A 26,513-nucleotide genomic window follows, 5' to 3' on the forward strand; every position below is an offset into this window, starting at 1 on the left:
CTAGCCAAGCTTGATACTCTTGACAAGCCCCGCCTTGATACCCGTCTTCTCGCCGCCGTAGCCGCCGCGCTCCTCGCCACCCTTGTAGACGGCCCTCGTGCTCGCCAGCTTCTTCTTCTTCTCTTCGTACTTCATCCGCTTCTTGACGCGCGGGTTGCGCACCTCCTTCTTGCGCTTCGGCGCCAGCCCCTTGTTCTTCTCAATCACGTAGCCGATGGCCCGCTTGCTGCCGCCACCATCCGCCTCGTCGTCCGGCTCGCCCTCCACCACGCGCGTAAGGCGGCCTTCCGCCTGGGCCTGCTTCTCCGCCGCCAGCCGCATCTCTTTCGTCAGCTTCTTTTTCCGGGATGCCTGGGCCACCATGTCGTAGTACTCGTCCTCGGCGTCGCGGACCTTCTCAGCGACGGCATCTTCGCCGCTGTCGCTCTCCCCGCCGAGGTCAGCACCACCACCGCCACGGCCGTACTCGTCCAGTTTCTTGCCGCGCTTCTCGGCTTCGGCGTTCAGCCTAGCCTGACGGTCCCGCAGGCGCTCTTTGTGCGGCAGATCCGCATCACCACCCGCGTCACGTCCAGCTCCGGCGCGTTTGTTGGCCTTCTGGGTGATCTGTGAAGTATAGAAGCGGAGGCTCTTCTTCCTGTTCGCCTTCTCCTCGGCAGACTTGGCATCCATCGTCTCCTCCTCGCCAAAGTCCGAGTCATCGTCTGCGACAATGACTGCCTTGGGTCTCTGGCTCGATTTCCGAGATTTGGGAACGAGAGCTGCAAGATCCGCAAGCTCGTCTTCGGCCTCTTCGAGACGTTGGGCGCGGAGAGCAGCTGCTTCCTCAGCCGCGGCCAGGCGCGCACGCTCTTTCTTGCTCTTCTTGGACGGTTTGTCGGACTTGGAGGTAGGTTCTGGTTCCTGGGTTTCGTCGGCAGACTCGTACTCGGAGGCATCTTCGGTCGGTTCGGGAGCCTTCAGCAATCTGACCTTCGACCATAGCTCTCGACATTGTAATATGCTATCCATGACTGCGTGATCTCGTATTTCTGCCGGGTCCAGAGCCTTTCCTTCCGATTTGAGGCCCTTTGCAGGCGCTGTGAGGATGGCAAAGTACATTGTCAAAGCTGCCAAATACGCAGCCAAAGCTCGCGACTTGGCAACCGTGAACGAGGTTCGTGCCGAATTAGAAGCTCCTTCAGACGTAACCTGCTGTTGCAGATCTACCAGGACCGGTTGTAACTGCAATAACTCATTGGCAAGGTGATCAAACTCTGGGTATCGCGTCTGCAAAATTCGCAATCGCTCCTTCGGGTCCATGTCCGGCGTGATCTCAATATCCTTCAACACCTCCGTAACCACCTCTCTATCGTCATCCTCCCCCGCGGCATCCAGCCATTCGCTCTCGTCAAACCCAAAGTCGGCATCAGACATCTTCTGGAGCTTCTTCTGCTGTAATCGCTTTGCCTCCGCCTCTTCCTCGAGCGCATCCGCCTCGGTCTGAATCCCATCATTATCGTAGTAGTCCTTCCGCGACGTGCCCCAGCCTTCAGCGTCCTCATCTTCCTCAGCCTGCGGCTCCTCGTCATCAGACAAGATGACCTTGCCTTTCCCGCGGCCTTTGGGTGCCTCGAACTGCTCCTCTTCGCTTTCGGAGGAGTATCCTAAGATTTCCTCGTCCGAGGGCTCGAGTTCAGCATCTGCAGTCCGTTATTAGTAACAGATTGGTATATCCCAAGAGCAGTATCCGCCAACCTTCAGCGGCGTATTTCCTCCGCCTCTTCGCATCCGGGCCGTCATCGAGCAGGACCTTGTCGCGATTGATGTGGAATTCATCCTCAGAGTCGGCGACGTCCTCGAAGGTGGTAATAGGGCCCATCTTGCCACCTTTCTTCTCGAATCCATCGTCGATCTCCGCATTGGCAGGTTGGCCGGCTGCTTTTCTCTTTTTCGCCATGTTCCGCGGTGTTGCAATAAAATGCAGTTGTCGGTAGGAGAAAAAGCCGCTCGCTGGGTAATTTTCGATAGATTATCGAATTTTCTGCCTCTCGTTATCTTAGCGCCGCGGCTAAACTCCGAGGAATATAGTTCGGCTACATACGGACTAACCTCATCCGATCGCTCCCACGGCACCACTTTGGTAGATGAGGAACATGATACCGGTAGTTGGTGACGAAGCCGACAACAAAAGTATTCTCGAGGATAGTTGTACCAAGTCACTGGAATCTGTAAATAACATTTATTGCGTCCTACATCCATATACACACTTCTAACTTCACCCACCCCTCCCTGCTATACATAACCACCCGAGCACCATAAGCGAGATCCCCCTGAACGTCGACCCGTACAATGAGAAACTAACCGCCTCCTTACCTACTTAACAAGTCCAAAGTCCACATTTCATAAGAATCTCGGGAAATCAGCATCAATAACCTGTTTACATCCATTGCTCTGCCCTCTCCGCTTTCGTATCTGCCTAGCTAGGCGTATATTGTTACGTAGATATCTCGCGTGAGTAGCAGCACAGCTGATAGCGTCGGAGACGATATATATGAACGGGCGCTCTATAATCCAAAAATATATATATACATATATATAACACCCGGCTTCGCCATCTACAAAGGCACAGCAGAAGATAGCTAGACGGAAGTTGAATATGGAAGACTATCAAGAGGTGGAAGTATTACGAAATCTGGAACATGAAATCTGGGATATCAATTAATTATTCATCGGAACTAAATAACTCTAGAAAAGCGATCCAAATATGGCAGACAATCTCGAGAAATATATAAAAATGAATCTAGTGCTTGTAGGTGATGATTGGTCTCAGATCCGTCTCCTTGACCCTCTCTCTATACGCCGAAATGATCGCAAACGGGACCATGTGGTACATCTGAACACCACTCGGCGGCGGCGGCGTTTCAATCACCGTCCCGTTAGCATCGTACAGCAGGTTTCCAGGTCCCCTCATATCACGCCACTCGTGCACCTCCCGCGCACAAGCGGTCACGGTACTTCGTCCGCGTCCAAATGAAGCCGTGCGCATTATTTCCCGGGGATGCGGTCGGCGCGTCCACTCGTTCTCGTGCATGCGGTCCTTCTTGTTCCATGCTCGCGGGTTGTAATGATCAGTCGTGTTCCAGACGCGTGAGAACGGCTTCATGCCCGAGACGTTGAAGACGCGCAGGAAGGGCTCCATTTTGAGCTTGTAGATGAACTGGTGCATGTGTGTGATGGCTAGCTCGAGCTCAGGGATCATCAGGGTCGTGTGCGTGTCGTCGGTGGGCGTGAAGGAGCCAGCTCCGATGAGATCTTCTGATGGCTTGCGAAAGGGCGGGGGACTTGGGAAGCCGCTTCGATCCAGCATTCTAGAATCGTATGCAAGCCACTGGTTGGCTTGGTCGGAGTCGCTCAGGGATAGCATGCGCCATTGGTGGTAGTGCAAGTCGACGTCGATCGCCATTGTGTTGAATCGACTGGTACTTCCTGAGAGTCGGTGGTAATAGCGGAATGGTTGACTGGCATCGGTACCACTCGGATCAGTACGTTCCGCGAGGTAGAAATTTCTTGACTCCTGGTCGGGAACGAGACTCAGGGCTGTGAAGTGGGTGCCTGGGATGGTTAGCCATGAGTTTCTACATACTCCGCATCTACTGAGCGCCAGGATTTCCGCTACTGAGAGAGTGTCTTTGAGGAGGGACCAACCTGGTGTCTCATCCATTCCAATCCTAGTATTGAAGCCATTACAACTGTCCTTCATCTGATAATCCCACGCAAGCGGAGGGCCTTCAAAAAGCCTGAAACGCGTTAGCAAAGTAACTCTACAGGACCAGAAGCTTATGTAGATTACTTACGTAACAATCGGAACCGTAAAGATGGCGAGAAATAGTGGGCAGACGAATAATGCTCCAAGTAGTACCCCCGCAACAGAAGCACCAGAAGGCCGATTGTTGTCGAGCAATGTCAGGCTGAAGACCGAGATCAAGAACTCGAAAGTTACCATACAAGTACCCAAAATCAGTAACGCAAGAGCAGGTAATAATAAAAACATTCCTAGAATGAAGAGAACTGTGCTCTCGGTCATGCGCTCGAACCCGGGATACTTCCATGGCATTGTGTTCCACCTGATGTGGAAATGCAGAAAGACTCCCAGCCCGGAGTATATCAAGAGAAAGATTGCATATGCCCAAGCCAGTGGTTTCTTGTCTTTCTCTCTCACTCGCGTGCAGAATCTCCGAAATTTGTTTGATTGGCGAGCAGACAGGATTTGTCGACACTCGATCGTGCAGCGCAATCGGCAAGGGCCCGGGTGGCATTTCTGCTGGCAATTCGTGGCATGTCCGTGAGTGCATTGTCCTTCCCTGGCGCATAGCTCATCACAAGAGTTTGCGCTACCAATTGCGATGGCATCGTGGTCCCTTTTGCCACACCAGCAAGTGGCTACGTTGATGGCTGCTGGAGTAGCCGCGCAACAGGGACACTTCCATTGATGAGGCGGGTTGATGTAAAATATACTTGAAATTTCGGCGGCGTGGGCGGTGCTGGCGGTCGACCAGTCCTTGATGCAGCGGAAGTGATAGACGGTGTGGCACCCCTCTCTGCAGCTCCATAGAGCGTAGTCCTGGCCTCGACCGAATTCTATAGGATCTGTGCATACGACGCACGTATATCTAAAACGAATGTCAGAGGGAATCTTCCAGGAGAATTGCATGGCGTCGATTTGAAGACTAAGACTTACGAGCCGATTCGGATCTCGTTTAGAATTTCAGCGCCTCGGACTGAGAGGCCGTCCCTGCCCTCGAGTTCATGCCCTCCCTCCTCGTCTGCTCCAGCTCCCGCTCCATTCTGATGAGACGAGGACGCATTTGTGATTGTTCTTAGGAGTCGCATGTTAGCAGACTAGCTGGTGGCATGAAATGTTATCATAGCAATGGTACTTCAGGGATTTGGTTGTTGAAGATTCTGAGCTTAGTAGAAACGAAAGTAAAATGTGAAAGAAAAAGATTTGGAGAAAAAAAAGGGTTGAGCGAAATACGTGTTGCTGTGGGTGCCGACTACCCAGATAGGGAAAAGGGTGATCCCCGAGATGGTACTAAGTATCTGTCTGATGCAATAGCTTGAGCTAGGTGCTGATTTTTACGAGCGATGTCAGTTAAGCTCCTTTCAGCAGCGGACCTGTTTTCAATAGGTCGATAATCGCATACTCGATCTTCTCGGGCAGCTCGACCGGGCACCAATGCACCTTTTCTTAACGCAACCAATGCACATAAGTACCGACAACGGCATCGCTCCCTGTATGGTATGCTTCCTCCAAAGACTCTCCAGCGTCTCTCTAGGTACCCACAGAATCATCCCATGAGCAAGCTTGAACCCCAAACTTCTTTTCAAGCATTGCTCAACAATGTTCCTCGCTTGAACTTGCTCTGCACTCTCCGTCTCCCCTACTTTCGGTAGCGGTAACGACATCAAGTCAAAAGCTTCCTGCCCTCCTATGCAGTAATTTCGTTGATGAGTTGAGATCCGACCAAACAATTGATAGCATAGATCTTCTCCCGCACGTATTTTGGTCCATTCCACCCACCCTCCTCATCTATAAGCCCCATCACCAACTTCGTGACTTGTCTTTGAATGATGTAATCCGTCAACATCGTACTAGACTCCTCACCATCATGCTTCCCCTGCTCATCGCCTATGGTGAAATTTCCACCCATTAGTGTTATTCCATTTAGCAGCGCATGAGAATTTAGCCCTGTAGTACATGTCCTACCTTCCCAAAGCTTCAGCAAAAGGCGATGCGCACGCTCAAACAATGGGTTATTCTTGCATGCTCAGAAGAAGTATTTGTAAGGCAGTAGATTTCTGGAGGTCCCTGGTTATATGACAGAATTTTATACCCTGATTCGGGGTCTCCAATAGTTTTGTTCCAGAGGGCGTCGAGGTCCCCGATTTGCATGAAACCGACGTCTGTGTAGACACCTCCATACTTCAACAGTAGCGGCCAACGCACGAGATCACTGGTATGCTGCACTGCATATGTTCCTGTGATCGTGCCTTCTGAAAAAGCCTGGGGGAGGTTGGAGCGGTCGTTGACATCGAGAAATTTCTCGACATCGTCCACCCGGATCGTGAAAATCGACGATGCCAGGCGCGAACGATTCGTTGAGTGCAGGGATGCCTATGTTTGAAACTAGAATCCCAAACGAAGAAGATGTTCTTCTCGGTGGTGATGGGCTTCGGGTGGAGAATCTCGTAATCAATTTCAGAATCTGGTCGTAGGTCAAGGAGCTCATTTGAGATGGCATGGACACCTGGAGGTATTGGGTACGCCGGCGTTTGAGACCCCATTGTAAGATGTGCTGACGGTGTTGATGTGCTCTTGGGCTGGGCCAGGTACTAGCAATCTTACTAAGTTGGAGTGGGCCTGTTGAATATTACTATTTGAAGCCTCGGTATTTGTGTAACTTGCAGGACTGAGGATCAATTTAATGCCGCCCGTGTTCTTCATTCAAGCCCTCTTTATGGTGCTTTATTCTGGTCTTTGAGCATGTCGTCTGGACCTCATCGACTTGTGCGTAACAGCAGTAAGTACCCTTGAGTCAATCTTGGGAGCCGATTCCGATATCGTATCGACTCAGATTGAGTCGAGGTCACTCTGGGGGCTTATTTGTGGCCAAAAATATGCTGGGCACAAGTTTTGCTTACTCATCGCGTCGGCAGTCAGGCGAGTCGGAGACGACGACAATAGAAATAGAGGGATTTCGCTGCCGAGTTAACTCAACTTTCGTAACGACTGAGCTAATCCCACAATTAGTTAACTAGGTTATCTTTTGGAAAAGGACTTCGCTGGTTCAATTGACCTACAAATAATTCGAATTGCATAGATACGGCGCCGACGACGATACAACGAAACTATTTAGCAAAGCATTAGATCGAATACGATTAATAGCGAAGTAGTCGGTAGTCATACGAGGATCGATGATAATTGAGATTTCCGTACGAAGATACCTGTGCCTAAGCATACGATCATCTAAGTGCAAGATACGATATATATCTTTAAATCAAGTCAAAAGTCAACATACGGAATCGACTTCATGAAGCAGATAGCAGTGCACTTCATGTCTTCTCTGACCTCAGACGATCGACACTTCAGTACTCGCTTACACCCGCGGGAAAAAGTACTCGTCTCGCCGCACATTCTGGAACTCCTATATGTCACAAGCTATTTCTACACAGCTGTCTTCGGGGACGTAGATAAACAATACCCCGCCGATTGATTCCTCTCTTCGAGAAGATGCCTGCCCTGTCCGAAAAGATACTCGATCTTCTTATTCTTTATACTCGATCATCCTTTCAAGAATAAGAAGATCGCAACCTACATACTGAGTCATGTCAGGTACCTCAGTATAAGGGCGAGGAAAGGTAATGGAAAGGAGAGGTGAGGTGCTGGGTTGCTGGTTGTGACTGGCCTACTCCTATCGAGCGAACGACGACACTTTCTTGGTGATTTTCAGTCCTCGCTCAGACTTGCATTTTGCAATGTATATCTATATACGTGTGTGTATTATATTTCAGTCGCTTGCCTCCATCCCGGTTGCGCGTACTAGGATTCAGCTTTCTCATCACTTTTGCATCAAGGCTCACTGTCTAAAACTTTTCAGCAGCAGGTCTCAAGTCCAGCTCGTGAGTCCACAACTCAGGCTCCTGTTGACTCAACCACAAATACGTCTTCCCGACCGCATCCGCACTCATCTTCTTCCCAATCCTCTGATCCTCTCCATTCTTATCCTCAATAATCCCATTAGCAATCGTGTGCACAACATGCACCCCCTTTGGACTCATCTCTCTCGCCAGCGTCTGCGCCAACTGCCTCACACTACTCCTTCCGGCCCCATAGGCCGCGTACTCGGCGTTACACCTGAGCGCGCCTAGAGTCCCTGTGAAAATCAACGTCCCTTTTTTCTCGCCCGTCTCGCTCAACGGTGCTTCACCGTGGTGCTCAAAGAACAGCTTCAGCGCTTCCTGACTAAACGTAAACGCGCCACCAACGTATTGTTCCAGAGATTGCGTAAACTCCTCATATGTCTCTGACAGGAAGGGCTTCTTGGAGGAGTGCTTTAGGGAGTACACGGCGACTTTCAGCTTGAGGTGTGCGAACGAGGAGTGGGTCTTGATGGATTGGAAGGCGGCGCGCAGGCTGGTAGGGGAGGTGTCTGTAGGAAAGGTTTCCACAATGCTACCCGGAGATGTCTCTTTGAGGTTCGCACGCACGGAGGAGAGTCCTTCGGGGCGGCGGGCGAGCAGGGCGACCGCCATATTTCCGTGCTTTGGATGAGAGAGGATTCTCGCGATGCCCGTTCCCTGGATAGGAACTGTCAGTGGCTTGTAGCATGGGAGATATCTTGGAGAAGTTGCCAAATATTCTTACAGTATTGGGGCCGGCACCTATGATAATGGCAAGACCTGAAGGAGGCATATTGGCTCGTGATTTGTTTTGGTTTGATTCAAGCGATTTATAAGATAAAGCCACGATGCAGAAACTTCAAATGTAGTAAAGAAAACAAAATGGAGAATATTGTCAACAAGAGTGAGAGAAAAGACTTTACCCTTTACCCTACACTTGAATGCATCTACGTCCCGGGTGTGGGGTATGGGTATGGGTATGACGAATAGAGTACTAGATCGGACAATCTTACGACCGAAGAGCTAGAGGTATTTCCGGCGCTACTATAGCCGAACTCCGCCTGCCAATTCCAATTCCAATTCCAATTCCAACAACTTCGATCGATCGCTCTTCTCAAACTCATCAACCTTATCATTATCATAATGGTCACAGCGACAGATGCGCACTTACTTTGCAAGCTTTGTTTTCACATTGAATGCTATGCTATGAGAGACGGGTCCAGTGACAACTCTCCTCACCACCGCTCCATCTAAGGCCTCGTCTACACAGTTCGAAGCTCCTCTCCTCGAGTCCCAGGCAACATATCTCGGGTTCGCACCTTTGTTCCTTTTTGAAAGCCATCAGAACGGTCTCCTGGAATGAATTTGCGAAACGCATACTGGAAACCGCGGCTAAGGAAGGTCTTACCACAGCAATCATTTCTCCATTTACTTCGGACCCATCATCTTGTCATTTTCGTCATCTCGGTCACAACTTGTCCTGATCTCGGTTTGCTAGGGCCTTAAGATCAGCCACGGTGGTGTCGCGCTCTCCAAGGGAGGATAGGCCACGTCTTGGGGCAGAAGCTGTTGCTAATGCACGTCTGGCACCGGGAGCTGTTCCAGATCTGGCGCGCCCCAATCCCCGCTGAGGGCGAGCAACACGGGAGACAGGGGGGACACGTCTTGGTTGAGATGAAGGCTGGAATCCAGTGGGATCTAGTTGTCGCAGGGTTGATACTCGTCGCTGCTCTCTAACGTCATCATCACTCTCATCATCATCGAACGTGTTCGGGTTAGTACGGGGTGGATTCTGAGAGTGAGAAGCAAGACTAGCAGCTGGATCTGCTTGACCAACACCATCTGACGACTGATCAAGCGCCTCGCCAACCTGCTCTGCGATATCCTCGTGGAATCTTTGGTCTGGGTCGCCAATTTGTGGCTCGGTGCTGTTGGTAGTGGTCATTGACACTTTTCCGGATGCCTTCTTCTTGACGATAGCGACAGGGATGAAAGATCTATGTTCGTCTCCACGAGGTTGCATCACAGGCGATGTGTTGGCCGACTTAATCAAATCCATTGCGACACCAATTGGGATTGTGTCCATGGACTCTTGGATCGATTCCGTCAAGCTAGCTGGCCGAGCTGGTCGGAGAGGAGCCATGTCACCCAGCTGAACTGGTGGACCGTTTGCCGTTTGTTGGACCAAGTGCGCATTCCTCAGCGGTTCTGCTCTATGGGAGTCAGAGGTCACTAGAGCTGGATTCGATAGCGGGGATGAAATGACGATTGAAGGGGTGGTTGTGCGAGCTCTTGGCAACATGGGTATTGGTGACATGGGACGCGATGAGCCATCCCCTGGAAATCCTCCACCGATAGAAGGGAATGGAAGCCGGTTTCTGCGCTGCTGTTCTTTATGCTGCTTGTTTTTCCAGAATAGCCAGCCTCCCCCGATAAGTATGAAAAGGCCCAAGAACCCACCTGCGGAGCTCCAGGCAATTACCTTATGACGTTGGCGAGTAGAAGCTTCCGCTGATGTTAGATTTGGCTCGCTGGTAGCTGTGATCACAGTGCTGGACGTCACAACAGCAGAAGAACCGGTGGTAGCGGTAGGGCCCTGCACCATCACAGGTTGAATGTCAGTCTCGTTCCAGGCCGTGACTACAGGGCTCCACCATCTTTCAAAATTGTCAGCTGAGTCTTTGAGTTCCTTGCACTTTGATGGAATCTGTCTATTTACTTACGTTGATGTTGCAGTATATGTGCTGGTGCCTGTGGTTGAGATTGATGTCCAGGTCGAACCACTGTCCATCGTGAACGGAATCGTCTGCTCCAGAGGTTCCGTTCTTACTCCAGTCTCAGTTATGAGGGTGGATGTGGTCGATAAGTGTCGAATGACGGTGATACTGTAGATCGCTGACTTCTCGTGGTTGGCGCCAGCTTGGGTAGCCACAGGTGCGTTGAGAGTACGTTCGCGGATCGCTTTCATGTCGGACGTGCTCACCTCCGCACTTTGACCAAGAGCGATAGCCATGATGGCCATGAGCATGAAGAAAATTTCCTTCATCTTGACGTCCGGTCTGAGATTCAAGCTCGAAAAACGGTTATGTGCGGGTGCGCGCGACTCGTATGGCAAGCACAGGAGGGAGGATGTTTTGCGGACTTGCGCGACCTGTCGTCAATGGCCTGCGAAAGAGCGCGTAGAGTCAGTATGTGGGTCAATTGCTTCAATCAGGGAAAGGGAACTAGTTACCAGAGTACCAGGTCGAGGAGTCACGAGAGCTCCCGTGCGGAGGTCGCGCGTGTGCGCAAGCAGCCAGTTGCAGGTCCAGTTATGTTTCTTGGTCTTGCGTTTGGCGCTGTAGATCGATGAATCTTCGTTCTGTGTGGTGGATGCGAGTCCAAGATTGTTATCTTAAGATGAAGGGCTTCGATTCTGAGAAGAATTGAGAGGGGATTCGCAGAAGCTTACTACCGAGCGACCGCTTTGAAGAGACGGCTCGACGATATTGCAGAGGTCAGAGGATGTATGCGAGTGTTGAGGGATTGGGGTCGTGGTCGTGGTCGTGGTCGTGGTCGTGGTCGTGATGGGTATCGTAGGGTTTGAACCTCGATGCTCGCAAGCTTTACGAGAGAAGAATCTGAAAGAGGTGGCTGATATCAAGAAATAGAACGAAGAAAGCCCTCGGTACCTCTAAGTTGACGAGTCTATGCCATCGAGGCCTCGCAGCTGGCTGTGTTGGTGTTGTGCATCAACAAAGTGGAGGACGGTGTTGGAGGAAGTTTGTTGTGTGTGGGGAACGCTGAGTGTGATGAGGAGGGCAGCGGATGAATTGCTCGCTTTCTTGATCACGTAGTTCGAAAATGGCGCCGTTCTGAGAATGGTGTCGTTCGAAAATGGCGTTTTTCGAAAATCCAAGGATATGAAAGTTCTTTGATCCTGCTAGTCGCAGGAAGAGAGGACAAGACGGCATAGCTTTGGAGATTGGTGTTTAGACTACGGGGACAGATGATTCACGAGAAGGAGAGAAACAGAGGCAAAAGAGAGGTGTTTGTTGACTCTTGTGCAACTTGCAAAGACAGTTAGATCTGGCGCTTTCTATCTGTCAAAGGATGAAGAATATTCTCAAGAAGGCCGCCATACGAAGTGTATGGGCGATATTTTTGAGGTGGATGGAGGAAATCCTAAGCTTCACTTTCTCATCCTCAGTCAGTCATCAAGAGAATTCCGTTGCCTCTGTGAGGCTTTGGAGATAGAGCATGTTGTGCATGGTAAGAGCTGAGAGCAAGCTGGGACTTGGCATTCGCAGGTATATATATGCTTACGATAAAGAATCCTGATGGTTCTCACATCAATCCATATCAGCCGTTAGAGCATACTGCTCTTTCTGTATAGCCTCAATTTCCAAGCCCTGCGAGTGTGGATACAATAATTTCATTCACAGAACAACTTCAGGCAATGCAGGTTATCTAGGCTTGCATGCTACCAAATTCAACGCTTGCAAAATCCATCTTGGGTAGTTGGATAGTTCCAAATTATAGAAATAGCTTGGGGAAATTTATTGAAATGGGGAATTCTGCTGCTATTGACTGCCTTGATTTGTTATTGTTGCTTTGCTTGTTTTTCCTTGCGATTGATGATGAATTTTGGATTCTTTTCTTGCTTCTATCCTTATGAATGGTGAGGGAGCTGGGATTGTCAGGTCTATATAGCTAGCTAGGTCTAGTGGCTAGGGCCCTTGGAACTTGAACATTTCAAAAGCTGGAACGGTCTTATCAACACAAACCTATGTGACCGGGCCTGGATCATTTTCACCTTCGGGTGTACTGAATGTCTGCCACGAAACTCCCTTATTTCATTCCCTGATTAAAGGAAGAGAGAGCCATGCAGAATAGATTGTCTTTCTGGCGGGGTTTCTAAAGTCTGGAGGACCTGTGGAATGAAGGGATGACGGGGTTTCTTTCCAAAAGGTTCTCCCCAAAAGAATGACAACAAAAATGGAGGGACTAAAAGGTATGGATAGAGAAGGCTACGATGAAACATCTCCCCCTCCCTCCTCTTGCTCCCTCCTCCTCCTTCTTTAGATAATAATAGGAGACTAAGCATATCTGCCAATTGGTATTTCTTATCCTTTGCTATACTATACGCCCAGCCATGCCTTGCCATCGCGGCTGGTTTTGGTCTGGTCTGATCTGATCTGCACTCAAGTAAAGTAAACACAGAAAAAAAAAAAATTCAAGGGCTTTGCCGAACTTGTCCGTTCCTCCATGTTCCAACATGTTTCCGTGTTCACCCCCAGACCAATTCACCTCTACATCACACCTCTGTCTAAACCAATCCAAGAGGAATCCTCCCCCCCAAAAAACGCTGCCAACGAATTGAATACATGTACATCATCCTCTACACGTATTCATTTTACTATTCACCATTTACAAGAGAAAGAAAGAAAACGATGTAAAGTAATATACATTCATATCTGATAGTCAGTCCAACCAAGTGTCCCAGTCCAACCAAGTATCCTACTTCACACCAAAAAACATTTATATTTACCGATATCGACTGCATTAAACCATAGCTTTATCTATAAAAATTCGATAGCTGAATAACAGCTCGATAGCGTCGACTCGCCCATTCACCGTCCTACATTATGACATATTAGGTTACTAATCTATCCGAGTTGTAAATCGAATCAATTTTAGCTGACATTTTGATATTCCCGAGCCTCTTAACCTTAATAATCGAGAAGCTGCCAGCCTGCTACGAGTTTCCATTTCCCCCCTTCCAAAAAAACCCCCCCTTCCAAGCAATAGATATGAAGATAATGGATAAAAAGGATTTGTTATTGAATAGTACTATGAAAGATTGTAGCGCCGAGACGCAGATGTAGTTTTCATTATCATATCTTATTGCGTTGTAGAGTTGTGCATGGTACAAGCCGTGATTTGTCATGATTTTCGATGACTTTCGTTGATTCTCAACTCAACCCCGATTTTGCATACAGTTTGAGATGAGACGCTTGCTTGGACTGACTGTTACCGAGAGCCCGCAGGTAACAAGTCAGCGTAGCGCACTGACTATTATGCATCGCCACCCCCATCTCTAACCCCCATTTACAACGGCCGTCTCCAACGGCCATCTCTAACCGTCATCTCTAACCCCCCCCCCCCCCCCCCCCCCCCCCCCCCCCAACCTAGATTACACACACGCGTACGGGAATAAAGAATCCCAACAAAATCTCGAATGCACAAAGATCAAAGTCTACAGGTAATGTGATGCAAATAGTCAGATCAAGGCTGCTGCCACTTCTATTCCGGACGGATAACTACCATTTGCATCTAAATAATAAGCATAATAGTGGGTACAGGAATACGAGAGGAGCCAGGGTTTCTCTCGATAGCTTTCCGAGAAACAAATAAATCTAGCCAAAGACGCGCAGTCTAGTCCAGCGCAGTCCAATCCAGCCCTGGTATACATAGCCACTCAGGGTGTATCTATCGCCGCCGATACACTTCATCGAAAGAAAAGAAAAAAAGAAGAGATGAAAAAAAAAAAGATAAAAATAGAAAAAAAAAAAAAAAACGCCCTGCTCTACGTATAGGTACTCCTCCCGCGGGTATCTATGCATTTCTAGCATCCATCTCAGCCAAAACACAATCCGTTAGACATCTTATCTTATCATATCATAACCATAATCTCACGATCGCTTTTGTCCCAGCTCCACATCCCCATCATCAAATTCGTCCCATTCCCCTCCTCCCCCGAGCTTTCTCCCTACGTAGATGCCCAGCGCCGTACCCAAACTTGCCAACAAAAACCACCCATCGAACCACCTCTCCACCAGCCCCGGCTCCAGCGGACTCCCGAGCGCATCGCTAACCACGCTCTTCATCTCGCTCGGAAGGTTACTCCGTAGCAGTAACGCGCTGGAGATAACGTAGATTGCGGAGATCTGGGCAATGAGGAGTGCGAGGTTGGCTTGTGCTTGGTAGAGGAGGGAGGGAACGAGTTTGGTGATCATGTGGAAGGTTTGGAGGACGGAGTTGAAGGAGGCGAGAAGGATTATGCCCGAGAGGAGGAAGGAGATTTGGCGGGACCAGGCGAGTTGGTCGAGAGTGGGATCGACGTGTTTGGCGAGGAGGGAGAGGACCCGGTTGATGGGGTCGGTGGTGGAGGACGTGTAAGCTGTCGGATCGAGAGGTGGCAAGAGAATACGCCGGATAGAGGTGATGGTCGTGGACACAATGCGATACACGCAGTAGAGAGCAAAGGCGTAGGAGGTTGGTTTGAAGAGCATCTTGCCGAGAGGGGAGGATGCTTGTTTAGTAGATGCTAGGCGATTCTGAAGAACGGAGAGAGAGGAGGAGAGGGATAAGTTCATGGAATTTAATCCTGAGACCTCGAGTTCCAGGGCCTTTAGTTCCTGGGTATCTGGGTTGCCTCGTATGCTGCCCATGACTTTTGTCATAAAGCCCTCAGCGGGAGAGTCTTTCATCCTGCGATGTAGAGCTCGAAGACGACTGCGCTTTGCAGCTAGCATCTCGTTCGTAGCATCAAGACCTGCCTGCTTCCGCGCTACATCCGCCTCAGTGACTGGCCTTGGTTTCGCTCCAAACGTTTGCCATGGCGCTGACACAGCCGCAAAGCCAGACAACAGCGCCATGAGAGATATCCCCACAATGCCTACTCGGTCCAGGCATTCTTCCGTCAAGCTTTTGCCAGCTTGACTGGCAATGCCCGGTACGGCTTTGCCCGCCCACCAGAAGGCCACCAACCACACACTAAACAGCACCACTTGCAAAGCCCACGATTTCCTAGGTATCTTCCCTTTCACATTCCTCTTAAATGACAACCCGAATCCCGAAACAATTGACTGCAACTCCAAAAACGGGATGAGAGCCACCAAAAAGAAGAGCAGCACCGGCACCACAGCCCTCAACGCCAGACTCCGGGCGGCAGGGTTCAGCGAGTTCGAAATCTCGCACAGTATAAGCTCCGCAAGGACGGCAGCCAGGCTGATCGTTGCTGAGAAAGTCACGGCCACGACCCTCCTCCGGAGAGACTTCGCGCCCTGCTCTGCATGTTTCTGGCGTAGTTGGATCGGCGCGTCGCTGGGGAGATAATGGTCCTGCTCGTCTTTGGACTGGTGCAAGCCGGAGACGAGCGGAAATAGCTTATAGAGGACTGCGAACGAGACGCCGACAAAGGTCGTCACAAAGGGCAGGGAAGAGAAGGCGGCGGAGGTGAAGGATTGCGAGCCAAGGGAGCGGACTTGGTGGCCGGGTGCGAAGCAGGCGCTGGCGTCGTCGGAGCATTTGTTGGAAGGGAACATTGAGCTTGGTTGAGGCCAGCTCTGTGGCCGCGATCACATTGTTGGTATTTCGAAGCTGAGGGTGTGTGTTGTGTGTTATATGATGTGTGAGAGAGAGAAGAGACGCGTGTTTGCTTCTGGATTTTGAGCTTGTCGTTTCACGTGAGCGCCACAGCTTATCTTATCGTAGTGGGGGCCCTCTGATCGACAGCAAGGGGTTGAGGAATTGACCGTTCTGGTCTTGGCAACAAACATGAAGCAACTTTGACAAATATAAACATCGTTTCACGCTTCAATTTTTTAAAGAGATTATTCTTAGCAGAATAAGAGAACACACTCGTGCGCGGGCAAGACTCAGCTATATTCGTATCATTGATATGAACATTTTACATTCGTAGTAATGTACGCAATTCACGATGACTCTGAACCTGCTCACTAGGAACTCTCTTGAATGACCCATTCCGGTCCAAGCCAAACTATACTGCAATCTGGGTATCCGAAAGCAAAATAAATGGCGACTAGGCAGACCGGGTATCTGATACTACCACCAACCAGTGACAGAAACGCCATCCACAACGCCTAGCAAAGGCTGTGCTCCCAAATGACCCAAGGAAACAGCATTGAGAAAGATACACCAACCCAAGCACCTGCTCAAGCAAATGTACGAGGAAGAACGTTGAGATATCGAGCGAAACTGGTCCTAAACCTTGGATAGAATTCCCGAAGGCAAATGGATACCAGCGTCAAGTTCATCCTCTTGCACAGAGCTAGCATCTTCGTCGCTGTCCAAGTTGAGAAGTTGGAAGCGGTTCATTGGCTTAATATCCTTCTTCTGGCTGGGCTCACGTTGCTTGCGGAACTGAACGGGCCTCTCAAGCGGCGCTGCACATTCATCGGGGCCCCATTCGATCTTGGATCCCTTGTAGATACTGCAACCTGTTAGTTGACATACTCTGCCCCTGGCGGAAGTATACCTACGCGCGACTCATCATGCAAGTACGAGAAAACATCGAATTGTGAACCGAGTTCGTGGAAATGTAGCAATTTCGACCTCGGAAAGCAACGTCGATGACAACTAAGTTGTGGATATGCTCCAGATCATCTCGGATCATTTTTTCGGTAAACTTTGGGCTGCAATTCTGGATAATGAGGTTTCGGGTAGCTCCGATGCCTATCTTATTAGCAACATGGCCTGGTAGAATGAACTGGCGCTCGCCCCATCGAATCTCGACCTGTAGAGAATTAGGCCGGTGCTTTTTTGAGAAGTAAGGGACTGTATACCCTCCTGCCCCGGATGTACAAGTCGTGGCGCTTGACAAATCGAAAGAACTCCTGTGCAGCATCCTCGTCCAAGAATGAGACGCTGACACTATGGTCGTTGCTTCGAAGAAATATATCCAGCAGCATCCCACCTCTTACAGCATTGGTGACGTCTGCATGAGTGGTGCCCTCGGCAAGGTTAGATAGAACGACAGTTCGCTTGGCAAACTTGGCAAACTTAGGGGGCGGGATCCGACTTTGGGAATCATTTGGACTCGGATCGAAGAGTTCGTCTGGCGAAGAGAGCTCGTCGTTGATCTCGTGGTCGTAGTAGCCGCTGCTGACGCCATTTGTGAAAACATTGCCAAAACCTTTGGTTCCACTGTGGCGGCGCCCATAGCTACCCCGTGGATTGTAGTCGGCATTTCTTCCGTAAGTATAGTCTCGCCCGTTTCCATCTGTCTCTGGCGCGGTAGATTCGGGTTGTTGAGTGTAAAAGGCATCGCTACCGGTAGGGTCATCGGTCTCGATCGTGCCGCTATCTTCTTTGCCTGTAGCGTCGTCTTTCACCAAGATCTGACAGATACAATTAGCATGCATTCGGAAGGATGGCGGCAAGGCTAGTTCGAGGCAGTTCTGCTTACTGCCAATTTTTTTTGTTCAATGCCACCTCGGAAGAGGTTACGTCGTAGATTGGCTGCTACAGAGTCAGAGAGCAGCAGATAGTATGTAAAGTTGGTCACATTTTCATACCATACTCCCGAGAAATCTTCAACTGCGGAATGGTCAGCGTCTACGCCTCTTCCCACAGAGAGGCGCTCACGAGGTTGTCAAGGTCGGCCTTGGGTATGGCGACAGTAGTTACAGTTACAGGCGTAGTAAAATCGACACCATCGGTATGCTAAGACACAAGATCAACGTCCATCCGGACAGCATCCGTTGCGCGACGTAAGCCCATCGGGATTTGGGACGTACAAATTGTGCCCTTGAGAAGTTAGCTCTCTTCCGCATGTCAAGCACGAGCTTATCTCTAGCAATTGCTTGGGTATGCTGGGCAGGCGCGCGCTTACCTTCTCAGTAGAGTCTCAAAGTAGGCCTTGTCGAGAGTGACTGTGCCAGCCATAGTGAAGAAGTACACGGGTTCTGATAAACCGGAGTAGCAGCAGCTGAATGCATAAAAAGTAGGCTGACTGAGAAGAGGGGAGGAAAGGCGAGATAAAAAATAACTGTTGGTGATATCGTTTCGGGTTCGGCCAAATGTTATGGCGAGCCGGCCCCCACACGCTAAGGCAACCTTTAATTCCCATGTACGAAGTATATAGGTACCTGCCATGTCATGCATACGTACAGCCAGCTCCTTACGACTACAGCTACAGCTACAGCTACAGCTATTCCTAAAACCTTTACGAACAAAATAAAAGCATCAAACGAGTCTTCCCCCGAAGTCTTTGTCGAGGTGGGGAACAAACGAACTCCTGTGCTACAGTCCCAGCTGAGATTGGGTACAATAGGGCCGAACAGATAATGCATAAAACCGCGAAGTTTCGCGAATCACGTTCTTTCCCTTTGAAACTATCGACATTACAACTCAAATTTGCTACTATACTGTAGGCTTCTCGATGCACTTTCCGAGGATCGGCTTCCTGAGAGCACCTTAGCCCTTATATGCGAGGATTTATTGCCGGCGAAGCTGCACGCAGCGCAAGGCTTTCCGAGATCGCAAAAGAGCTTAGTCTTGAATATTCGACGGTTCATCGAACAATTCGCCGCGACTTATTCCGCTACGCAAGCTATTATTTACCTCGTGTGCTTCGAAAGAGAAGTTACACTAATGCCGATAAACGTCTTTTGCTTCGGTATATTCGATTACATCCGAAAAATGCTTATAAGAAAGTCTAAAAAGCGTATAGATTCAGTTTCGAAAAGGATATAAAAGCAAGAATTTTGAAGAAGTCTAGAATAAGCATCTGGAAAGCTAAACGCAGACCGTTTCTTATCTAAGAGAATCTTAATAAGTGGCTTGCTTAGTGTTTTGAACGACGACATTAGATTGCAAAAGATCAAGCCCTAATAGTATAAAGCAATGAGTATTCCATCGACCGAAGGCGGAGTAAAAACGACGAATAAGTCTTTCGAAGGTTAGTTTAAAAACAGCAACGATAGATGATCTAAACCTAAGGTGCAAAAAAGAATATCAAAGTTATAACCTACGCATCTTTTTGGAATATTTAAAGATCCGGTTTATATATTATAAATTAAGATTTCGAGTCGAAGAAGCATAAGTATTCGTAGCAAGAGTAGAAGGCTTAATCAGGTGGGCTGACTAGCATTCTATATATAGTAAAATAGCTGAACAAAAAGCGTTCTCAGTTGGTATGCCTTTTTAGCCCGTCCAGCCCAGTTGTAAAATTGTTCAATTGGTTCCTAACAGAATAACTGAGAACAACTGCTTGAACCACTTCTGAGCGTTCGTGGTGCCGAGGGTTCTTTCCGAGACGCCCCGCGAAGCGAGGAGCTCGAGTAAGAAAATCGCAAACGATGATATGCTTATCATATGGTTAAATTTTAAGTTAATAATAATCCACGCTTGCGCGTATGGCCACCGCTGAACGGGGAGATGCCGTTGTGTACGACTAGATACGTATTAGTACTACGTAAATGACTGCTTGCGCGTATGGACACGTTTTCGTAACTCTCGCCTAAATCTGTGCTTGAGGCAGTGAGTAAGCGGTTGTGCCCTTGCCAGGAGTCAGGTGCTAGCAGGGGGTAATGTCAGGAGTAGAAGGCTTAATCAGGTGAGCTGACTAGCGTTCTACTGTATATATAATGAAATAGCTTCTGGAGAAGCGTTCAGGGATTATGAATTTTTTGGCCCGTTCAGTCCAGTATCAAAGCTATTCAGCTATTGGTTCCTGACAATTCGATAAAAAGCTACTTGAAAGTCCTTAGCGCTGAAGGCGATCCAGTCTTCGAACGACTTAATGCGAACGGAAACAAATATAAATCTAGATAAGATTATAAATTTATTTACACGGCCTGAGCAGTCCAGGTTCAATTTCGAGCGCGAAGGATCGATTCACTAAAAGACTGGTCACCGTTCTCTCCCGATGTTAACTCGATCGAGCATTATGAGTAGCACTTGAAGGAAAAAGTCGTGAAGATATTTCCCGATATCGCTGCCGATAAAAGGAATTCAAAAGAAGCTCGGGCACGATTACATTCTTGTTTATAAGCAGCTTAGGATTGTTAAGATGAATTGTTATTTAATAATTTATAGTTATCAATAGGAAAGAGAATTGAAGCTGTAATCGAAGCAAAAGGGTGGCATACCAAGTACTAAAGCGTTGTATTGATCGAGTTTTTTTGATCCTTTTTTTCTATAAAAATGCTAAGATTTTTACGAATTCGAAATTTCAAGAATTATTTCAATCGCATTATTATAAGCTATCTAGTCGTTAAGTATTCAATAACGAATTTTGATAAGACTCGCATAATTTTACGGTTTATGCATTGTAACATCGCTAGTACTGTACCTACCTAGTTGGGTACATACTTTTTGGCAATAAGCCTTCGGTCAGTTCGAGCTTAATTAGCGAAACTGCAGGTGAAGTCTTTTCATCCTGTTTGAAGCCTCTTGTCGCCGACTCGCCGTTACTGAGCTGAGCACTCGGACTCAGCCAAATCGAACGTTCCCTACTTGAAATTTTCCAGAGGGACACGGTCGTTTTGAGTGCATCGGATAAGTGATTTTTCTGTGGGCTGCCGCTCGATTCAAATTAGTCGGTTTTGGTATGATTAGTCAGCTACATTCTTTTGGCAAAGCGCATGAGCTCCGAGGGGCACCTTTAGGTGCGAAAATGTCAATTTGGAATTCGAAGTTTCGATATCTTACAGCGTTTCCAACCCAATTCTATTTTTGAGATTAAATCTTTATTATAATCGTACGATTTGTTTCACGTCCGAGTAACAATGGGTTGCGCTTTTCCGAATAGCCCCAATCGGTTTTGATTTTCAGAATCCGGATTTCAGATTTCAAGAAGCGATTTTTTACAAACTCCAACTCCACTTGCCAGTCATTATCACGATTTCTATTCAAGATCTGCATCGTACGTTTGCAGCCTGTTTTGAAGCTACGCTAGTCGTTTTTCATCGTATATCTTTACGGGATCACCTTTTCTCGTCATCCAGATTCTTCTATGAAAGGGCGCTATTCAGTGCTCAGTCCTCAAGCTCTTTGAAACGGAGCCTCTTTCTCGAGTATTTATTGACTTTTGTTGGTGCGACCTAGAGGTACTTGTACGTTTTACCTACCCCCTTAGAAATAAACCCTTCGACGCCGAACCCGGGACGGGGCTGAGGCTGAGGTTAAGGTTTCGCAGGCTCCGATACACTATAGTATTTTACGGTTGTTTACCACAGGACAGGGAGGTTACTAGAAGAAGATCATGATCAATAGCGAAGACTCTTTCTGGAAGTACCACTGCAGTTTCCACAGGAAGATCCTTGATAAAGTCGTCGAATCGAGTCGTCGGCGCTATTGATTTTTGTACGTTGCCTCGGTTCCTTAGAAGGGGAAAGGAAGCAGGATCGTCCGAAAGCTGCGCTGTTTATTACCTACCGGCCTATTACCACTCGTGAGAATCTAGATTACTCCGTACAAGCACAAGTATTGTACGTAGCAGAACGTCGCTCATAGAATTATACTTTGATATGCTACAGAGTACCGGTACAAGTACTACTTGTAGGAGTAGTATCGCTCTCCGTGAAATCAGGGTCGGACCCCAAGAGTGGCACGGATAGTTTCTTGCTACAGTATATTTTTGGTCTGTGCCAACGTGGCCACGCTGACAATTATTTTAAGGGGGCGATAGTATTGGCTGCGAGCAGTACTGAGCCTACAGGGGATCTTACATCAAAATCAGTTCGTACTTGTAGAAGTACCTTTATGAAGTGCTTCTACAAGTCGCAGGGTGTTACACCAGTACATCCCCATGGCTGAATTTGGGTTTATTAAGGGTCCCAAAGTAGACACAAAACGTGTGCATATCTATATATATATATATACAGAATATACGGTAGTTGTGGGGGTTCTACTAGAAAAGAATACAAGTCCGCCAATAACTGCCACCGTATAGATTGATGAATACGAAAAGCGGAAAGTATACTCGCGGTAAGGTTTATCCAAACGGGCCAAGAGGAAAAAGTGTGAAGTGTAGGCGACGACACCGGCATTCGTAATGACCGAGGCGCTGCTCGACCCAGAACCCGAGGATGAGAAAAATTTTCCGATTTCCCCGATGCCTCCAGCCTACGTAGCCCAGCCCTGGCTGCCACGCGACACGGAAAAAGTTTCATCTTCTCTCGCGGGCTGTGTTGATTAGTGCGCAGGTTGCAGCGACAGTTGCTCCGATCTACGTAGTACAACTATCAGATGGGATGACAGATGACAGATGACAGATGACAGATGACGGGGTTCGTGGCAGGTACAGACAGCACTACTCGCACCAAGGCACTTTTGCGAGAGGGCGAGCTGGGAGAAGGGAGAAGGGAGAAGGGAGAAGGGAGAGGGAGCGAGGTACGCGGAAAACTGCTATTCTTCGAGACGCATCGTTTCTTCAAGGCAAGGGGCATAACGGGCGGAGTTTCACTGGGACGCCTTGTCATGTTCCCCAGATCTGGGTAAGTAGCGAGGTATCCATGAGCCAGGGACAAAGAATACTCCTAGTGCCTAGCTCTGTCGGTACTGGTCGGTACGGTATGGTGCTCCGTACGTAGAAGCACTACCGGTAGGTATGGCTCCGTACTTTTTCTACCTTATTGACTTGCAATTGAATCAGATCGAGATGAGGTCCGTGTCTAAAAAAACGGCCGACCAAGCCCGTCGAAGCGGATTTCCTGTTGAGCTTGCGGTCCGGAAGAAAGTTCTCTTGTTTCAATATCTGTTGACAATGGTCAAAGGCAAGTTGCCGTGTGAGGAGTTTGTTTACGTACGGGATAGGAGTGATCTCCTAGAGCTCATTGGCTCAATGATCCTGAAAGCATGATGCTCATCCTCGGACTCGTGCTAAAGTCCGCAATGTTGCAATTGGCAAGGTCCACCCTTCGCGAGATGTCTTGTCCAAAGCTATAATAAAATAGAGTACTACCCTGTACCCTATGTTTGCCAACACCTCTTGACCGGCCTCGAACTCTGTCCAGCGGTTTGGTATGAGCCTAGACCACGACGCGTATCTCTTGACTCTGCTTTACGATTTCTGGCAATATTTGCTCTGGAAGGAGCCTCCCTGGTCTCGGGCAGGTATTGGCAGGCATGGCTCTGCTGCTCGGCATTCTCATCTAGCTGCAATACAGTACACGGACTCCTGCTTAACTTTGCCAACACCCAGATGGCTATTGGCTCGGTGCTGGGCTTGGACTAAGCCCCTCTGCTTGTGTATGTCTCTCTCCCCAAAGTTGACAGAGCTCCGGCAGACTTTTCTTCTGGGCACTCGCTCTAGTTTAACCCAGATCTGGTTGACAGGACTATATATCTACTGTACCCCTCGGTTGGACTTGCAAGCAAGCAGCAGCGTACATTAAAGTCCAGTTCCCAATCCGGTCTCTTCACTCAGTTCCTATATCTAGTTTTCTTCCAATATGCGATTTTCTAATACTTTAGGAGCGTTAGCTCTCGGTATGGTCTTCTCTCCTCTACTTATCCAGCAGTTATGCTAACTACTCTCTGTCAGCGTCGAGCACCGTGGCTCAAGGTCTTACCACATGTGATGGAGATGTATGCTTCGTTATCAGCATCCCAACAGCTACCGCGGCGAGCGGAACTGGCGACATTTTCATACAGATGAGTGCTCCTACTACAGTAGGATGGATTGGTATCGGTCAAGGACCAACAATGTTCGATGTATGTGCAAGACCCCCACCAGGATTCTCGGTTCCAAAGACAGCTCTAGAGCCGAGGATCTCCAAACATCATCTCAGATGCTCGCAGCGTAGCAACACCCCATGCTGACTTTGGCGAAGTCCAACTTGTTTATGATGTACTCAAACGCAGCGGGAACCAACGTCACGTTATCCCCACGTCTCGGTGTCGGCGAGGTAGACCCAGATCCTGCTGGCACTACTGCCGAGGTCACTCTTCTGTCCGGCTCAGGCATCTCCGATGGTATCATGACCGGAAACTTTAAGTGTAAGTGCAGGTGAAGATGATTATCAGGAGGGCCTCGCTAACCCCATCCAGGCTCAAACTGTGCCAGCTGGCCGGGCGGATCTATGAACTTCAATGATCCCGCCTCAAAATGGATCTACGCCTGGGACACTTCAGCACCCGTTGCGTCTGACAGCCTGACTATCCGCTGCGCCGAGCACAGCAACTACGGTGAGCCAACCTGGGATCTCACAATGGCTGCTGGTGGCGACGGTCAGAACCCGTTCACCACATCTGCGGCTGCAGTCCTCGCCAGCGGCGCCACCCCAGCCGGTAGCATCGAAGCCGAGGAATCTAAGCCCTCACACTTCAACGCCGTCCTCAGGGCCCACGCCATCATCGGCGCCATCGCCTTCGCCATCATGTACCCCCTGGGCGCCATCGCCATCCGCATCCTCAGCATCAAGGGCCTCCTCTGGATCCACGCCGGCTGGATGATCTTCACCTACGCGCTGGCGATCTCCTGCATGGGCATGGGCATCTGGCTGGCCGTCACCGACGGCTACATGAGCGAGAACCACTCCAGAATCGGCATAGTCGTCGTCTGCGGGCTGGTCATCCAGCCCTTCACGGGTTTCATCCACCACAAGCTCTACAAGTCCTCCGGCTCTCCCAACACCGCGACGTACCCCCACGTGTGGTTCGGTCGGGCGCTCATCTTCTTGGGTGTGATCAACGGCGGCCTCGGGCTGAAACTGGCGGGCGCTGACAAGGGTGAGAAGATTGCCTACGGCGCCATTGCCGGTGTCATGTACGTAGCGTGGATCGCGGTCATCGCCTGGGCTTTCATCCGGAGCAGAGACCGGAAGGAGGGAGAGACTGGTGAGGGCGTGTTCCCAACCAGGGATCAGAGCGAGGAGATGCAGGGAATATCCCACCTGAAAGATGCCAACCAATCGACCTCGTCTTAGAAGGGGCCCAGCCGACCTGATCTCTTCTATCAACGGCGCGGCAGTATCGGACAAGGGCGGGTGGTCATTCAGTTGTAAATTCGGGGGTTTGACGGACTCAGGTGTTGGGACGGATGAAGGAAGGAAGGGTGTTTGGGTGTAATGAACGGTTGGTACCACTACCTGGCTATATATCTGACGACTCACCGATCTCTTTTTGTTCCTTTTGTATAGATAAAATCATTTATTATCAGAATTGAATTTGAGCGATCTTCAAAAGATTATTCGTACGTCCACATCATCTGAGATTGAAAACCTCTCCGACCATCCTTTTTTCCCCCCGTGTAACTTGAGGATTTTGAATTTTGGGACTAGTCGAGACCAGCCCAAAACAAACAAACACCTTCACAGTAAACACATACACACCGAGCCACCCATTCATCCAATTCTCTTCCCCGGTAACTGACTAAATAAATAAATGAAGGACCATGCACGACGGAAGACAAAATGGGAACGCACTCCCCGTGACTCCTAATCAATATCGAGATTGCGAATGCCAAATAATTGTTTACATTTTTATATATACATGTATATATATTTTGGCGACTGGGAACACCCCCCTTCCATGATCACCCAGTCAATCCAATCTCCGAACCAGAGCCAGAACCAAACTAGTTTGTAAACAAACAAATATTAGCCCGTCCGGCAGGGAACAATGTGGAGGAATAAAATTTCGATCGTTATGCGATAAACATGCTATGAATTCATTGGATTCTTAATTTATTTATAGGTACGTTTTTTTTTTTTTTTTTTTTTTTTTTTTTTTTTTTTTTTTTTTCGGCGTGTTTAATTAGATAATTAATAGTTACCTTGAATGATTCTTACAAAATCGAACCGACTCTGCAGCAAGTCCGGGGGGTTTTTTTTTTCGATTTAAATTTAAGGTAACCGGCGACTAGGTGGACGGAAGAAGGGTGGTTCATAGTCGAGGTGTACATTTCTCACCGTTACCCTCCTTTAGAATCTTTAGGAAAGGATCTGTTATGCATGCGTGTATGAGTGTGTACCTATGTGTGTACATACTATTGCGCGACAATACTATTGGGCCCAGGAAAAAGAATGGAAGAAGAAGAAGAAGAAGAAAACAGAAAGAAAGAGAGAAAGAAGATGACGACTCTAGCTTTAAGATTGTGGGTATCGATGAATTCCGCA

The 26,513-nt window shown here is 48.8% G+C and overlaps 7 protein-coding genes across 7 annotated transcripts; 1 reads left to right on the forward strand and 6 right to left on the reverse strand.

Moving 5' to 3' along the window:
- On the reverse strand, positions 1 to 1,939 carry L3040_004492 (uncharacterized protein; the record flags this gene model as incomplete). The annotated part of the gene is made up of 2 exons (XM_007291551.1): positions 1 to 1,682; positions 1,738 to 1,939. The coding sequence occupies 2 exons, from the start codon at positions 1,937 to 1,939 to the stop codon at positions 1 to 3; spliced, it is 1,884 nt and encodes a 627-aa protein (XP_007291613.1).
- Positions 1,940 to 2,782: 843 nt separating this feature from the next.
- L3040_004493 (uncharacterized protein) lies at positions 2,783 to 4,872 on the reverse strand (the record flags this gene model as incomplete). Its single annotated transcript, XM_066155250.1, has 4 exons — positions 2,783 to 3,594; positions 3,688 to 3,779; positions 3,837 to 4,652; positions 4,721 to 4,872. 4 exons carry the CDS (start codon positions 4,870 to 4,872, stop codon positions 2,783 to 2,785), a joined length of 1,872 nt encoding a protein of 623 aa, XP_066012004.1.
- Positions 4,873 to 7,626: 2,754 nt separating this feature from the next.
- On the reverse strand, positions 7,627 to 8,455 carry L3040_004494 (uncharacterized protein; the record flags this gene model as incomplete). The annotated part of the gene is made up of 2 exons (XM_007291553.1): positions 7,627 to 8,340; positions 8,408 to 8,455. The coding sequence occupies 2 exons, from the start codon at positions 8,453 to 8,455 to the stop codon at positions 7,627 to 7,629; spliced, it is 762 nt and encodes a 253-aa protein (XP_007291615.1).
- Positions 8,456 to 9,130: 675 nt separating this feature from the next.
- On the reverse strand, positions 9,131 to 10,708 carry L3040_004495 (uncharacterized protein; the record flags this gene model as incomplete). Its single annotated transcript, XM_007291554.1, has 2 exons — positions 9,131 to 10,319; positions 10,386 to 10,708. The coding sequence occupies 2 exons, from the start codon at positions 10,706 to 10,708 to the stop codon at positions 9,131 to 9,133; spliced, it is 1,512 nt and encodes a 503-aa protein (XP_007291616.1).
- A 3,628-nt stretch (positions 10,709 to 14,336) lies between these two features.
- Positions 14,337 to 15,971, reverse strand: L3040_004496 (uncharacterized protein; the record flags this gene model as incomplete). Its single annotated transcript, XM_007291555.1, has 1 exon — positions 14,337 to 15,971. One exon carries the CDS (start codon positions 15,969 to 15,971, stop codon positions 14,337 to 14,339), a length of 1,635 nt encoding a protein of 544 aa, XP_007291617.1.
- A 679-nt stretch (positions 15,972 to 16,650) lies between these two features.
- L3040_004497 (uncharacterized protein) lies at positions 16,651 to 18,333 on the reverse strand (the record flags this gene model as incomplete). The annotated part of the gene is made up of 8 exons (XM_066155264.1): positions 16,651 to 16,879; positions 16,929 to 17,182; positions 17,232 to 17,786; positions 17,855 to 17,907; positions 17,964 to 17,985; positions 18,034 to 18,111; positions 18,186 to 18,195; positions 18,281 to 18,333. 8 exons carry the CDS (start codon positions 18,331 to 18,333, stop codon positions 16,651 to 16,653), a joined length of 1,254 nt encoding a protein of 417 aa, XP_066012005.1.
- Positions 18,334 to 23,846: 5,513 nt separating this feature from the next.
- L3040_004498 (uncharacterized protein) lies at positions 23,847 to 25,322 on the forward strand (the record flags this gene model as incomplete). Its single annotated transcript, XM_007291557.1, has 4 exons — positions 23,847 to 23,883; positions 23,939 to 24,108; positions 24,228 to 24,393; positions 24,445 to 25,322. 4 exons carry the CDS (start codon positions 23,847 to 23,849, stop codon positions 25,320 to 25,322), a joined length of 1,251 nt encoding a protein of 416 aa, XP_007291619.1.
- Between the last annotated feature and the right edge of the window lie 1,191 nt (positions 25,323 to 26,513).

The sequence above is a fragment of the Drepanopeziza brunnea genome (genome assembly GCF_022702325.1).
Source record: "Drepanopeziza brunnea f. sp. 'multigermtubi' strain 214-2 chromosome Unknown ctg6, whole genome shotgun sequence".
Classification (NCBI taxonomy): domain Eukaryota; kingdom Fungi; phylum Ascomycota; class Leotiomycetes; order Helotiales; family Drepanopezizaceae; genus Drepanopeziza; species Drepanopeziza brunnea.